Here is a 15,813-nt window from a genome sequence, read left to right on the forward strand (position 1 = left end):
ATCTGGGGGGGACCCTGGAGGGGTTGGGGACCCCGACATCTGGATTGCGAGGGCGTTGGTGCCCCCCCCAAACATCTGGAGGGGGACCCCAACATCTGGGTGAGGATGGGGGGGGGGGGGGGACGCCCCCCTCCCCCCAACGTCTGGGCGAGGGCTTCAACATCTGGACAAGGCCCCAGCGTGGGGGTGGGGGAATGACGGGGGGGGGGCCCCAACATCTGGATCGCGCCATCTGGATGGGGGGGGACACCCCCTCCCCCCCCCCAACATCTGGCGGGGTCGTCCCGAAAATAAATTTGGGTGACACAGAAAAGGGGGGGAGGGGGCGCTTTTTTTGGGGGGGGGTGGGGGGGCGAGGGGAGATTTTGGGGGTGGGGGAGGGATTTTGGGGGTCCGGGGGGGGGGGGGAGGGCGGATTTGGGTGCGGGGTGGTCCTGGGTGGGGGATGGGTGGGAATTTTGGGTGCGGGGGATGGGGGTGAGAATTCGGGTGGGGGGAGGGGTGCGGGGAATTTGGGTGTCCCCCCCTCCCTCCCTCCCCTCCCCCCGGGCCCGTTTTAAGCCTCTTAAGGGGCCCCGGCGGCCGCGGATTAACGGGGGGGGGGGGACCCCGCGCTGCCCCTCCCCCACCCCTCCCCCGAGTGTGCCCAGCCCGCCCCTCCCCCACTCCCAGTTTAACCAGTTGGACCGGCCGGACCGGGACTGGGACGGGGCACACCCCTCCCCTCCCCCACCCCGCGGGGTGGCACCTGCGGGGGGGGGGAGGGGGAGGGGCGGGGTCACCCTGGGTGGCACCTCCTGTGTCCCCGGGTCCCCTCCTGGGTCCCCTCCGTGTCCCCACGTCCCTGTCCGTGTCCCCATCGTGTCCCCACTGATGCCACCATGTCCCCTCCATGTCCCTTCAATGTCCCCACCACGGCCCCGTGTCCCTTCCCTGTCCCCATCCCTGTCACTCCCGCGTCCCCACGTCCCTCTCAGTGTCCCCTCAGTGTCCCCATCTCTGTCCCGTCCGTGTCCCTTCCCTGTCCCCATCCCTGTCACTCCCGCGTCCCCACGTCCCTCTCAGTGTCCCCATCCCTGTCCCCATGTCCCTGCCATGTCCCCATCCTTGTCCCCATCCCTGTCACTCCCATGTCCCCTCAGTGTCCCCATCCCTGTCCCTGCCACATCCCCACGTCCCTCTCAGTGTCCCCTCAGTGTCCCCATCCCTGTCACTCCCATGTCCCCTCAGTGTCCCCATCCCTGTCACTGCCACATCCCCACGTCCCTCTCAGTGTCCCCTCCGTGTCCCCATCCCTCCTGTCCCCATCCCTGTCCCATCCGTGTCCCCTCAGTGTCCCCATCCCTGTCACTGCCACGTCCCCATGTCCCTCTCAGTGTCCCCATCCCTGTCCCCATCCCTGTCCCCATCCCCGTCCCTCTCGTGTCCCCATGTCCCTCTCAGTGTCCCCATCCCTGTCCCCATCCCCGTCCCTCCCGCGTCCCCACGTCCCTCTCAGTGTCCCCTCCGTGTCCCCATCCCTCCTGTCCCCATCCCTGTCCCCATCCCTGTCCCTCCCATGTCCCTTCCCTGTCCCCTCCCTGTCCCCATCCCCGTCCCTCCCGCGTCCCCGCGTCCCTCTCAGTGTCCCCTCAGTGTCCCCATCCCTGTCCCCATGTCCCTGCCATGTCCCCATCCCTGTCCCCATGTCCCTGCCATGTCCCCATCCTTGTCCCCATCCCTGTCACTCCCATGTCCCCTCAGTGTCCCCATCCCTGTCCCTGCCACATCCCCACGTCCCTCTCAGTGTCCCCTCCGTGTCCACATCTCTGTCCCGTCCATGTCCCCTCAGTGTCCCCATCCCTGTCACTGCCACGTCCCCGCGTCCCTCTCAGTGTCCCCTCCCTGTCCCCATCCCTCCTGCCCCTCTCCGTGGTCCTCCTATGTCCCCAACCCTGTCCCAATGTCCCTTCCATGTCCCCATCCCTGTCCCCTCCGTGTCCCCACGTCCCTCCACTTGTCCTCTCTGTGTCCCCTGTCCCCGTTTCTGTCACTTCCATGTCCCCTCCGTGTCCCCTCCGTGTCCCCATCCCTCCTGTCCCCATCCCCGTCCCTCCCGTGTCCCCACATCCCTTCCCGTGTCCCCTCCGTGTCCCCATCCCTGTCCCCGCGTCCCTCAGTGTCCCCTCCGTGTCCCCATCCCCGTCCCTCCCATGTCCCCACATCCCTTCCCGTGTCCCCTCCGTGTTCCCGTCCCTGTCCCCGCCGTGTCCCCACATCCCTTCCCGTGTCCCCTCCGTGTTCCCGTCCCTGTCCCCGCCGTGTCCCCCCCCCGCCGTGCCCCTGTCCCCGCCGTGTCCCCCCCGTGTCCCGTGTCCCGTGTCGGTCCCCGCGTTGCCATGGCCGCGGCGGAAAATAGGGCACGGGGAGGGGCCGGGGGACAGGGGACAGCGACATGGGGACAGGGGGACAGCGACATGGGGACAGGGGGACAGGGGGACAGCGACATGGGGACAGGGGGACATGGGGACAGGGGGACAGCGACATGGGGACAGGGGGACATGGGGACAGGGGGACAGGGGGACAGCGACATGGGGACAGGGGGACAGGGGGACAGGGGGACAGGGGGACATGGGGACATGGGGACAGGGGACAGGGGGACAGCGACATGGGGACAGGGGACATGGGGACAGGGGGACAGGGGGACAGCGACATGGGGACAGGGGGACATGGGGACAGGGGGACAGGGGGACAGCGACATGGGGACAGGGGGACAGGGGGACAGGGGGACAGGGGGACATGGGGACATGGGGACAGGGGGACAGCGACATGGGGACAGGGGACATGGGGACAGGGGGACAGGGGGACATGGGGACAGGGGGACATGGGGACATGGGACAGGGGGACAGTGACACCGACACGGACATGGGGGGACATGGGGGGACAGGGGGACACGGGTGGGGGACATGAAGAGGGACCGGGGGGACACGGGTGAGGGGCCAGGGGGACACGGAGACAAAGCGCTCCCAGTCCGCCCAGTGCCCCCAGTGCTCCCAGTGTCCCCAGTTCCCCCAGTATCCCCAGTGTCCCCAGTGCTCCCCAGTGTCCCCAGTGCCCCCAGTGTCCCCAGTGCTCCCAGTGTCCCCCAGTGTCCCCCAGTGTACCCCAGTGCTCCCAGTGTCCCCCAGTGTCCCCAGTGTCCCCCAGTGCCCCCAGTCTGCTCAGTCCCCCCAGTGTCCCCAGTCCCCCCAGTGTCCCCAGTTCCGCCCAATCCCCACAGTCCCCCCAGTCCCCGCCAGACCCCCCAGTATCTCCAGTCCCCCCCCAGTATTCCCAGTATTCCCCAGTCCCTCTCCCAGCCCCGCCCCTTTTCCCGCGAGCCGGAGAAGGGGGCGTGGCCTCACGGACCCCCCCTCCCCGATCACGTGACCGCAGGTGCGCCCCGCCCCCTCCCCACCCCCCCCCCCCGCACCTGGCCCTCGCGCCGCGCCCGCCCGAACCCGCCCGGAACCGCCCCGAAGCCCCCCCGAACCCGCCCGAACCTCACCGAACGCACCCCGAAGCCTCTCCGAGCCCACCCGAAGCAACCGAACCCACCCCGAACCTCTCCGAACGCACCCGAAGCGGCCGGACCCACACGAACCTCTCCGAACGCACCCGAAGCCTCTCCGAGCCCACCCGAACCCCTCCGAGCCCGAGCCGAAGCCTCTCCGAGCCCACCGAAGCCTCTCCCGAGCGTGGCCGAAGCGCAGCCGAGCCCACCCGAAGCGGGCGCCGGTGGCCGCGGTGGCCCCGGTGGCCCCGGCGGTGGCCCCGGGATGGTGGCGGCCCCCCCGGCCGCCGCCGCCGCCATGCGCCGGGGGGTTCCTGGTGCCCGAGATCCGCCCGCTCGACCAGTACGACGGGGCTCGGGCTCGCAGCGCCGCCAGCCTGGCCTGGGCCATCGCCACCGGCTACGGCGGCGCCGGTAGGACCGGGCGGGGGACAGCGCCAGCGCCGGGGGGGCCGCGGGACACGGGGACAGCGGCGGCGGCGGCGGGGGGTGGTCGTTCCGCAGGGGGGGGGTTTGCGGTTCTGGGTACCGGGGAGGGGGTCCCGGTGGTCCCGGTACCGAATGGGGGGGTCCCGGTATCGAATGGGGGGGTCCCGGTGGTACCGGGAGGGGTACCCGGTGGTACCGGAGGGATCTCGGTACCGTGGGGGGGGGGGGGTCCCGGTGGTCCCGGGGGGATGCGGTTAAAGGGGGGTGGGATGCTCTGTACCGGGGGGGGTCGCGGTTCTCGGTACCGGGGAAGGGTCCCGGTACCGGCGGGGTCTCGGTGGTACCGGAGGGGTCCCCGTGTTACCGACGGGGGGGGTCCCGGTGGTACCGGGGGGGGGGGGGGCGATGCCCGGTTTGGGGGGGTGGTGAGGGGTCTGGCACCGGTTAAAGGGGGGGCGGGGGGTGCTCCGTGCGGGGGCTTTGGGGTCCCGGTACCGATGGGGGGGTCCCGGTCCCGATGGGGGGGTCCCGGTGCTGTGGGGGGGTCCCGGTGCTGAGGGGGGGTCCCGGTCCCGGGGAGCTGCGGTTAAACGGGGGCGGAGGCGGTGCCGGTACCGACATTGGCGGGGGAGAGGTTTAATTTTGGGGGGGGTCCCCGGTGAATATCTGGGGGGGGGGGGGGAGGTCCCGCTCCCCCCCGGTACCGGGGGGGTTCCCAATCCCCGGGGTTCCCCCCCCCGCCCCTCGGGCGCTTTTGTTGCAGTCTGGGGAGGGGGGGAAGGCTGTGACGTCTCGCTGTGACGTCACAGGGCGGGGACCCCGCCCCCTGCGGTGTTGGGGGGGGGGAGGTTGGGAACCCCCCTCAAAAGAGGGACCCCCCCCCCCCCCCCAGGTGTTTTGGGACCCCCCCCGTGTCCCACCCAGGTGATTTTTGGGGACCCCCCCAGGTGTTTCCCCCCCTCCCAGTCTGACCCCAGCAGTTCCCAGTTCCCCCCAGTTCCCCCCCGGGATCAAAGTTCCCCCCCCGGCCCCCCCCCAAACGCCCTTTGGCGGGGGGGAGGGGGCGGGAGGAGGGGGCCACGTGGGGGGAGGGGAGCGATTGACACCCCTGGGGGGGCTGGGACAGGTGTGGGGCAGGTGAGGGTCCCGTGGGTGCCGTGGGGCAGGTGAGGGGCAGGTGAGGTGCAGGTGAGGGTCCTGTGGGTGCTGTGGGGCAGGTGAGGGTCCCATGGGGCAGGTGAGGGTCCCGTGGCACAGGTGAGGTCCTGTGGGTGCCATGGGGCAGGTGTGGGGCAGGTGAGGGTCCCATGGGGCAGGTGAGGGTCCCATGGGTGCCATGGGGACAGGTGTGGCACAGGTGAGGGGCAGGTGAGGGTCCCCGTGAGGCACGTGAGGGTCCCGTGGGTGCCATGGGGTAGGTGTGGGGCAGGTGAGGGTCCCGTGAGGCACGTGAGGGTCCCGTGGGTGCCATGGGGTAGGTGTTGGGGCAGGTGAGGGTCCCGTGGGTGCCATGGGGCAGGTGAGGGTCCCGTGGCACAGGTGAGGGTCCTGTGGGGCAGGTGAGGGTCCCGTGGCACAGGTGAGGGTCCTGTGAGGCAGGTGAGGGTCCCGTGGGTGCCATGGGGCAGGTGTGGCACAGGTGAGGGTCCCATGGCACAGGTGAGGGGTCCCGTGGATGCCATGGGGCAGGTGTGGGTCCTGTGGCACAGGTGAGGGTCCCATGGGTGCCAGGGACAGGTGTGGCGCAGGTGAGGGGCAGGTGAGGTGCAGGTGAGGGTCCTGTGGGTGCTGTGGGGCAGGTGAGGGTCCCATGGGTGCCATGGGACAGGTGTGGGGCAGGTGAGGGTCCTGTGGGTGCCATGGGGAAGGTGAGGGTCCTGTGGCACAGGTGAGGGTCCCGTGGATGCCAGGGACAGGTGTGGGGCAAGTGAGGGTCCCGTGGGTGCCATGGGGCAGGTGTGGCACAGGTGAGGGTCCCATGGGTGCCAGGGACAGGTGTGGCACAGGTGAGGGTCCCGTGGCACAGGTGAGGGTCCCGGGGGTGCCATGGTGCAGGTGTGGCACAGGTGAGGGTCCCCGTGGGTGCCAGGGACAGGTGTGGCGCAGGTGAGGGTCCCATGGGTGCCAGGGACAGGTGAGGCTCCCAGGTGTCCCCTGTGTCCCATGGGCGTCACCCTTTTCCCACGTGGGTGGGGGCGGGGCCACACCCTCACCTGCCCCACCCCCAACCCACCTGTGGGCGTGCCCCCTGCCCCACCCCCACCCCCCGGAATGTGCCCCTCCCCCACCCGTGGGACCCTGGGCCGGGCCTTTGGGGGGTGCTCAGGGGGGTCCTCGTGGTCATTTTTTGGGGTCTCCAGGTCCCTGTGGGGTGCCCGTGGTCATTCCTGGGCTCCGCAGGGTCTTCGGGGTGTCCCTGGCCCTTCTTGGGGTCCCAGTGGTCCTTGGGGGGTCTCCGTGGTCAATTTTGGAGTCCCCGTGGTCCTTCTTGGGGTCTCTGTGGCCTTGGTGGCTCTCCGTGGCCAAGTCTGGGGTCACTCCGGTCATTTTTGGGGTCTCCATGGTCCCTGTGGGGTGGCCGTGGTCATTCCTGGGCTCCGCAGGGTCTTTGGGGTTTCCAGGGTCATTCTTGGGGTCTCCGTGGTCTTTGAGGGTCTCCGTGGTCATTGTTGGGGTCTCCGTGGTTCTTTGAGGGTCTCCACGGTCATTGTTGGGGTCTCTGTGGTCTTTGAGGGTCTCCGTGGTCATTGTTGGGGTCTCTGTGGTCTTTGAGGGTCTCCGTGGTCATGGTTGGGCTCTCCGTGGTCCCAGCTGGGGTCTCCATCGTCACTCTTGGGGTCTCCGTGCTTTTGGGGGTCTCTGTGGCCATTGTTGGCGTCCTGGTGACCATTGTGGATGTGGCCGTGGTGGGGCAGTGGCCGTGTGTCCGTGGTGTGTCCCTGGTGTGTCCCTGGTGTGTCCCTGGTGTGTCCCTGGCGTGTCCGTGGCGTGTCCCTGGTGTGTCCATGGTGTGTCCGTGGTGTGTCCATGGTGTGTCCCTGGTGTGTCCCTGGTGTGTCCATGGTGTGTCCGTGGTGTGTCCGTGGCGTGTCCCTGGTGTGTCCGTGGTGTGTCCGTGGTGTGTCCATGGTGTGTCCGTGGCGTGTCCGTGGCGTGTCCGTGGTGTGTCCCTGGTGTGTCCGTGGCGTGTCCGTGGCGTGTCCCTGGCGTGTCCCTGGTGTGTCCCTGGTGTGTCCGTGGTGTGTCCCTGGTGTGTCCCTGGCGTGTCCGTGGTGTGTCCCTGGTGTGTCCCTGGCGTGTCCGTGGTGTGTCCCTGGCGTGTCCGTGGTGTGTCCCTGGTGTGTCCCTGGTGTGTCCCTGGTGTGTCCCTGGTGTGTCCCTGGTGTGTCCCTGGTGTGTCCGTGGCGTGTCCGTGGCGTGTCCACGGTGTGTCCACGGTGTGTCCGTGGTGTGTCCGTGGTGTGTCCCTGGTGTGTCCCTGGTGTGTCCATGGTGTGTCCGTGGTGTGTCCGTGGCGTGTCCCGTGGTGTGTCCATGGTGTGTCCATGGTGTGTCCCTGGTGTGTCCCCTGGTGTGTCCCTGGTGTGTCCATGGTGGGGCAGTGTCCGTGTGTCCCTGGTGTGTCCCTGGTGTGTCCCTGGTGTGTCCGTGGCGTGTCCGTGGTGTGTCCCTGGAGTGTCCGTGGTGTGTCCCTGGTGTGTCCCTGGTGTGTCCCTGGTGTGTCCGTGGTGTGTCCCTGGTGTGTCCCTGTGTGTCCCTGGTGTGTCCCTGGTGTGTCCGTGGCGTGTCCGTGGTGTGTCCCTGGAGTGTCCGTGGTGTGTCCCTGGAGTGTCCGTGGTGTGTCCCTGGTGTGTCCCTGGTGTGTCCCTGGTGTGTCCCTGGTGTGTCCGTGGCGTGTCCGTGGCGTGTCCGTGGCGTGTCCGTGGTGTGTCCCTGGCGTGTCCATAGCGGGTCAGTCGTGTGTCCATGGTGGGGCAGTGTCCGTGTGTCCCCATGACCCCTGAGTGACCCCTGGCTGTCCCTGTGACCCCAGCTGACCCCAGCTGACCCCAGCTGACCCCAGCTGACCCCAGGTGACCCCAGCTGACCCCAGGTGACCCCAGGTGACCCCAGGTGACCCCAGGTGACCCCATTTTCCCAATTTTCCCCGAGGAGCTGCGGGACCCCTTCTGCCCCCACCCTGGGGCCCTGACTGCCCCCATGACCTTGCACCCAATTATCCCATTTTTCGCCCCAATTATCCCATTTTTGCCCCAATTATCCCAGTTTTTTGCCCCCATTTTTTCCCCAGTTTTTGACCCCATTTTTCGCCCCAATTATCCCATTTTTTCCCAGTTTTTGGACCCCTTTTTCCCAGTTTTTGACCCCATTTTTCGCCCCAATTATCCCATTTTTTGCCCCCATTTTTTCCCCAGTTTTTGACCCCATTTTTCGCCCCAATTATCCCATTTTTTGCCCCAATTATCCATTTTTTCCCAGTTTTTGGACCCCTTTTTCCCAGTTTTTTGACCCCATTTTTTGCCCCAATTATCCCCAGTTTTTGCCCCAATTATCCATTTTTTGACCCCATTTTTTTCCCAGTTTTTGACCCCATTTTTTGCCCACAATTATCCCAGTTTTTGCCCCAATTATCCCATTTTTTGACCCCATTTTTTTCCCAGTTTTTGACCCCATTTTTTTGCCCCAATTATCCCATTTTTTCCCAGTTTTTGGACCCCTTTTTCCCAGTTTTTGGACCCCATTTTTTGCCCCAATTATCCCATTTTTGGACCCCATTTTTTCCCAGTTTTTGGACCCCTTTTCCCCAGTTTTTGACCCCATTTTTCGCCCCAATTATCCCATTTTTTTGCCCCAAATTTCCCGGTTTTTGCCCCCAGGGAACGTCCCCGAGGAGCTGCGGGACCCCTTCTGCCCCCACCCTGGGGCCCTGACTGCCCCCATGACCTTGCACCCAATTATCCCATTTTTTGCCCCAATTATCCCATTTTTTCCCAGTTTTTGACCCCTTTTTCCCAGTTTTTGACCCCATTTTTTGCCCCAATTATCCCAGTTTTTGCCCCCATTTTTTCCCCCAGTTTTTGACCCCATTTTTTCGCCCCAATTATCCCATTTTTTGCCCCAATTATCCCATTTTTTGACCCCATTTTTCCCCAGTTTTTGGACCCCATTTTTTCCCAGTTTTTGACCCCATTTTTTGCCCCAATTGATCCCAATTTTTGCCCCAATTATCCCAGTTTTGCCCCATTTTTTCCCCCAGTTTTTGACCCCATTTTTCGCCCCAATTATCCCAGTTTTTGCCCCAATTATTCCCATTTTTGGACCTCATTTTTTCCCAGTTTTTGGACCCTTTTTCCCAGTTTTTGACCCCATTTTTTGCCCCAATTATCCCATTTTTTGCCCCCATTTTTTCCCCAGTTTTTTGACCCCCATTTTTCGCCCCAATTATCCCAGTTTTTTGCCCCAATTATCCCATTTTTTGACCCCATTTTTTCCCAGTTTTTGGGACCCCATTTTTTCCCATTTTTTCCCCAGTTTTCGCCCCCAGTTTCCCATTTTTCGCCCCCTTTTTTCCCATTTTTGCCCCAATTATCCCAGTTTTTGCCCCCATTTTTTCCCCAGTTTTTGACCCCATTTTTCGCCCCAATTATCCCATTTTTTGCCCCAATTATCCCATTTTTGACCCCATTTTTTTCCCAGTTTTTGACCCCATTTTTTGCCCCAATTATCCCATTTTTTCCCAGTTTTTGGACCCCTTTTCCCCAGTTTTTGACCCCATTTTTTCCCAGTTTTTGGACCCCATTTTTCCCAGTTTTGACCCCATTTTTCCCAGTTTTTGGACCCCTTTTCCCCAGTTTTTGACCCCCATTTTTCCCCAGTTTTTGACCCCCATTTTTTCCCAGTTTTTGACCCCATTTTTCCCCAGTTTTTGACCCCATTTTTTCCCAGTTTTTGGACCCCATTTTTCCCATTTTTTGGACCCCATTTTTTCCCAGTTTTTGACCCCATTTTTCCCAGTTTTTGGACCCCATTTTTTCCCAGTTTTTGACCCCATTTTTCCCCCAGTTTTTGACCCCATTTTGCCCCAGTTTTTGACCCCATTTTTTCCCAGTTTTTGGACCCCACTTTCCCAGTTCTTGGACCCCTTTTTCCCAGTTTTTGACCCCATTTTTCCCAGTTTTGACCCCATTTTCCCCAGTTTGGACCCCATTTTTCCCCCAGTTTTTGACCCCATTTTTCCCCAGTTTGGACCCCATTTTTTCCCAGTTTGGACCCCATTTTTTTCCCAGTTTTTGACCCCATTTTTCCCAGTTTTTGACCCCATTTTTTTCCCAGTTTTTGACCCCACTTTCCCAGTTCTTGGACCCCTTTTTCCCAGTTTTTGACCCCCATTTTTCCCCAGTTTGGACCCCATTTTTTTCCCAGTTTTTGACCCCATTTTTCCCAGTTTGGACCCATTTTTTCCCAGTTTGGACCCCATTTTTTCTTCAGTTTTTGACCCCATTTTTGCCCCATTTTTTTCCCAGTTTTTGACCCCATTTTTTCCCAGTTTTTGACCCCATTTTTTTCCCAGTTTTTGACCCCACTTTCCCAGTTCTTGGACCCCTTTTTTCCCAGTTTTTGACCCCATTTTTCCCCAGTTTGGACCCCATTTTTTCCCAGTTTTTGACCCAATTTTCCCCAGTTTGGACCCCATTTTTCCCCCAGTTTTTTGACCCCATTTTTCCCCAGTTTGGACCCCATTTTTTCCCAGTTTGGACCCCATTTTTTTCCCAGTTTTTGACCCCATTTTTTCCCAGTTTTTGACCCCATTTTTTTTCCCAGTTTTTGACCCCACTTTCCCAGTTCTTGGACCCCTTTTTCCCATTTTTTGCCCCCATTTTTTCCCAGTTTCTGACCCCATTTTTTCCATTTTTTGCCCCCATTTTTTCCCAGTTTCTGACCCCATTTTTCCCCAGTTTGGACCCCATTTTTTCCCAGTTTTTGACCCCATTTTTGCCCCCATTTTTCCCCCAGTTTTTGACCCCATTTTCCCCCCCAATTATCCCGGTTTTTTGCCCCAAATTTCCGGTTTCCGCCCCAGGGAACGTCCCCGAGGAGCTGCGGGACCCCTTCTACACGGACCAGTACGCCCAGGAGCACCTGAAGCCGCCGGTCGAGCGCCTCCTGCTGGCGGCCGACATCTACTGCAGGGCCTGGAGCCACGCCCAGGCCGCGCCCAGCCCCGCCCCGCCCCCCCCCGCCGATCTGGGGGCGCTGCTGGCGCTGCTGGCGGGGAGGGGGCTCCCCCCGACCCTGCAGGGGGTCCCCGTCCGGCCCAGGACCTGCAGCAGCGGCCCATCCGCATGGTACTGGGAGGGGACTGGGAGGGGATTGGGAGGGGATTGGGGGGGGATTGGGGAGGGACTGGGAGGGGATTGGGGGGGATTGGGGGGTATTGGGGGGCATTTGGGGGTATTGGGGGGCACTGGGAGGGGATTGGGAGGGGATTGGGGGGACTGGGAGGGGATTGGGAGGGAGTGGGAGGGGATTGGGGGGGGGATTGGGAGGGGATTGGGAGGGACTGGGAGGGGATTGGGAGGGACTGGGAGGGGATTGGGGGGGATTGGGGGGGACTGGAGGGACTGGAAGGGATTTGGGGGGGACTGGGAGGGACTGGGAGGGGATTGGGGGGGATTGGGGGGCATTTGGGGGTATTGGGGGGCACTGGGAGGGGATTGGGGGGACTGGGAGGGGATTGGGAGGGAGTGGAGGGGATTGGGGGGGGATTGGGAGGTATTGGGGGGGACTGGGAGGGACTGGGAGGGGATTGGGGGGGATTGGGGGGGACTGGGAGGGACTGGGAGGGAACTGGGGGGGACTGGGAGGGGATTGGGAGGGGATTGGGGGGGGATTGGGGGGGACTGGGAGGGGATTGGGGGGGATTGGGGGGTATTGGGGGGCATTTGGGGGTATTGGGGGGCACTGGGAGGGGATTGGGGGGACTGGGAGGGGGATTGGGAGGGAGTGGGAGGGGATTGGGGGGGGATTGGGAGGTATTGGGGGGACTGGGAGGGACTGGGAGGGGATTGGGAGGGGGGTGGGAGGGGGTTGGGGGGGACTGGGAGGGAGTGGGAGGGGATTGGGGGGGATTGGGGGGTATTGGGGGCATTTGGGGGGTATTGGGGGGCACTGGGAGGGGATTGGGGGGACTGGGAGGGGATTGGGAGGGAGTGGGAGGGGATTGGGGGGGATTGGGAGGTATTGGGGGGGACTGGGAGGGACTGGGAGGGATTGGGAGGGGGTGGGAGGGGATTGGGGGGACTGGGAGGGGATTGGGAGGGACTGGGAGGGAGTGGGAGGGGATTGGGGGGGATTGGGGGGGATTGGGGGGCATTTGGGGGTATTGGGGGGCACTGGGAGGGGATTGGGAGGGAGTGGGAGGGGATTGGGGGGGGATTGGGAGGTATTGGGGGGGACTGGGAGGGACTGGAGGGGATTGGGAGGGGGTGGGAGGGGGGGGGGACTGGGAGGGGACTGGGAAGGGGACTGGGAGGGAGTGGGAGGGGATTGGGAGGGACTGGGAGGGACTGGGAAGGGATTTGGGGGACTGGGAGGGAGTGGGAGGTATTGGGAGGGACTGGGAGGGGATTGGGGGGGGATTGGGGGGGACTGGGGGGGACTGGGGGGGGACTGGGAGGGGATTGGGGGCGATTGGGAGGGGATTGGGAGGGACTGGGAGGGGCTGGGAGGGGATTGGGGGGCACTGGGAAGGGACTGGGATGCACTGGGAGGGATTTGGGGGGACTGGGAGGGGGACTGAGGGGGATTGGGGGGGACTGGGAGGGGATTGGGGGGGATTGGGAGGGACTGGGAGGGACTGGGAGGGAGTGGGAGGGGATTGGGGGGACTGGGAGGGGATTGGAGGGATTTGGGGGGACTGGGAGGGGATTGGGAGGTATTGGGGGGGACTGGGAGGGACTGGGAGGGGATGGGGGGGGACCTGGGAGGGAGTGGGAGGGGATTGGGGGGGACTAGGAGGGGATTGGGGGTACTGGGAGGGACTGGGAGGGGATTGGGAGCACTGGGAGGTTACTGGGAGCACTGGTCAGGTTGCAGGGGGTTACTGGGAGCACTGGGAGGTTGCTGGGAGCACTGGTCAGGTTGCAGGCGGTTACTGGGAGCACTGGGAGGTTACTGGGAGCACTGGGAGGTTACTGGGAGCACTGGTCAGGTTGCAGGCGGTTACTGGGAGCACTGGGAGGTTACTGGGAGCACTGGGGAGGTTACTGGGAGCACTGGGAGGTTGCTGGGAGCACTGGTCAGGTTGCAGGCGGTTACTGGGAGCACTGGGAGGTTACTGGGAGCACTGGGGAGGTTACTGGGAGCACTGGTCAGGTTGCAGGCGGGTTACTGGGGAGCACTGGGAGGTTACTGGGAGCACTGGGGAGGTTACTGGGAGCACTGGGAGGTTGCTGGGAGCACTGGTCAGGTTGCAGGCGGTTACTGGGAGCACTGGGAGGTTACTGGGAGCACTGGGGAGGTTACTGGGGAGCACTGGTCAGGTTGCAGGCGGTTACTGGGAGCACTGGGAGGTTACTGGGAGCACTGGGGAGGTTACTGGGAGGCACTGGGAGGGTTACTGGGAGCACTGGTCAGGTTGCAGGGGGTTACTGGGAGCACTGGGGAGGTTACTGGGAGCACTGGGGAGGTTACTGGGAGCACTGGGTCAGGGTTGCAGGGGGTTACTGGGAGCACTGGGGCTCGTTAATCTCATTAAGGCCGAGCCGCTTTAATTGGCCTTAATTGGCTCAGCCCGATCCCATTAACCCTGCCCGCCCCGTGGCCACGCCCCCTCCTCGTTGGCCACACCCCTTTCCCACTGCCACGCCCCCTCCTCGTTGGCCACACCCCCTTTCCCACTGGCCATACCCCTCCTCATTGGCCACGCCCCCTCCTCGTTGGCCACGCCCCCTCCTCGTTGGGCCACGCCCACCCGAGATCCTGGCAGGGCGGGGGGAGGCCCCGGGACCCCTAAAAGCCCCCCGGGAACCCCAAAACCCCCTCAAGGACCCCCAACCCCCCCCCCCCAGGACCCCCAAATTTTGCCCCCAAACCCTCTCCAGGACCCCAAAATCCCCCCAGGGACTCCCTCAAAACCCCCCCAATCCCCCCCTGGGACACCCAAACCCCCCCAGGAGCCCCAAATTTTCCCCCGACCCCCAAACCCTCTCCAAGACCCCCCTAAACCCCCCCAGGGACTCCCCCAGAAACCCCCCCAGGACCCCCCAAACCCCTCCCAGGACCCCCAGATTTTTCCCTCTGACCCCCAAGCCCTCTCCAGGACCCCCCAAAATCCCCCAAACCTCCCTGGGACCCCCAAAACCCCCCCAGGGACCCCCCCCCAGATTTCCCCCCCCCCGACCCCCAAACCCTTTCCAGAACCCCCAAAACTCTCCCAGGGACCCCCAATCCCCCCTGGGACCCCCGCTGACCCCCCAGGGACCCCCTCAAAAACCCCCCCAACCCCCCCTGGAACCCCCAAACCCCACCAGGACCCCCCCAGATTTTCCCCCTCGACCCCCAAACCCTCTCCAGGACCCCCCAAAACCCCCCCCGGGGGCCCCCAAAACTCCCCCAAACCCCCCTGGGACCCCAACCCCCCCCAGGGACCCCCAGAAACCGCCCCAGGACCCCCAAATTTTACCCTCCGGGGACCCCCAAAACCCCCCAGGAGCCCCAAATTTTCCCCCCCAACCCCCAAACCCTCTCCAGGACCCCCCCAAAACCCCCCCAGGGACCCCCAAAACCCCCCCCAATCCCCCCCGGGACCCCCGTTGACGCCCCCCAGGGACCCCTCCCGACCCCCAAACCCCAAATTTTTCCCCCCCAAAACCCCTCCCTGGCCCCTCCCCCCATTCCCCCTCTCCCCCAAGCCCCCCCCAGGACCCCCCCAAACCCCAAATTTGACCCCCCCAACCCCCCCGTGACCCCCAAATTTGCCCCCCCCCAGGGCGCCCACCTGGCCCTGATCGACTCCCTCATGGCCGCCTTCGTCACCGAGGCCACGCGAAATTTGGGGGCCCCCCCGGAGCCCCCCCGGGCCCCCAATCCTGGGAACCCAAAATTTTGGGCTGGTTGGACACGGTAGGTTCAGTTTTGGGGTTTTTTTTTTGGGGGGGGGGGTGTGAAAAACCCAAAATTTGATTTTTTTCCCCCCATTTTTAGGTCAACCGGAAGCTGCAGGAAAGCACCGAGAAGGAGGGGGGGGGACACCCCCCCAAATTCGGGGGTCCCCGACCCCTCCACGGCCCCCCCAGCCTGCGCCCACAAAGGTTGGTCAGGGGCTGGGGGGGGACCCCGAAATTTGGGGGGGTTCAAAACCCCAAAATCGCCCCAAATCACCCCAAAAATCACCCCAAAAATCCCCCCAAAAATCACTTTTTTCATCCCTCTTTTCTTTCTGCTTCACCCCCCAAATTTTGGGATCCCCCTTTCCCACCCCTCCCCCCATGTCAGGACTCGCTTGGTGCATTTGGGGACGCCCCCCTCCCCAAAATTAGAGGGGAAGGGGTTAAAACACCAAAATCACCCCCAAAATCACCCAAAAAAAACACCCCCAAAATCGCCAAAAAATCTCCCAAAAATTACCAAAAAAACCACCCCAAAAATCGCCAAAAAATCTCCCAAAAATCACAATAAAATCCCCCCAAAATCACCAAAAAAACCACCCCAAAAAATCCCCAAAAATGTCCCAAAAATCACCAAAAAATACTAAAAAAACACCCAAAAATCATCAAAACATCCCCAAAAAAATCACTGAAGAACCATCAAAAAATCACCAAAAAATACTGAAAAAAATCACAAAAAATCCC

The 15,813-nt window shown here is 63.1% G+C and overlaps 1 protein-coding gene across 1 annotated transcript; it reads left to right on the top strand.

The window, feature by feature from the left end:
- Positions 1 to 471: 471 nt before the first annotated feature.
- Positions 472 to 15,056, top strand: LOC138100136 (proline-rich protein 36-like). The gene is made up of 4 exons (XM_068997860.1): positions 472 to 477; positions 3,415 to 3,946; positions 11,043 to 11,307; positions 14,952 to 15,056. Exons 1-4 carry the CDS (start codon positions 472 to 474, stop codon positions 14,968 to 14,970), a joined length of 822 nt encoding a protein of 273 aa, XP_068853961.1. The 3' UTR covers positions 14,971 to 15,056.
- The last annotated feature ends 757 nt before the right edge of the window (positions 15,057 to 15,813 follow it).

This window comes from Aphelocoma coerulescens, chromosome 30, assembly GCF_041296385.1.
Source record: "Aphelocoma coerulescens isolate FSJ_1873_10779 chromosome 30, UR_Acoe_1.0, whole genome shotgun sequence".
Classification (NCBI taxonomy): Eukaryota; Metazoa; Chordata; class Aves; order Passeriformes; family Corvidae; genus Aphelocoma; species Aphelocoma coerulescens.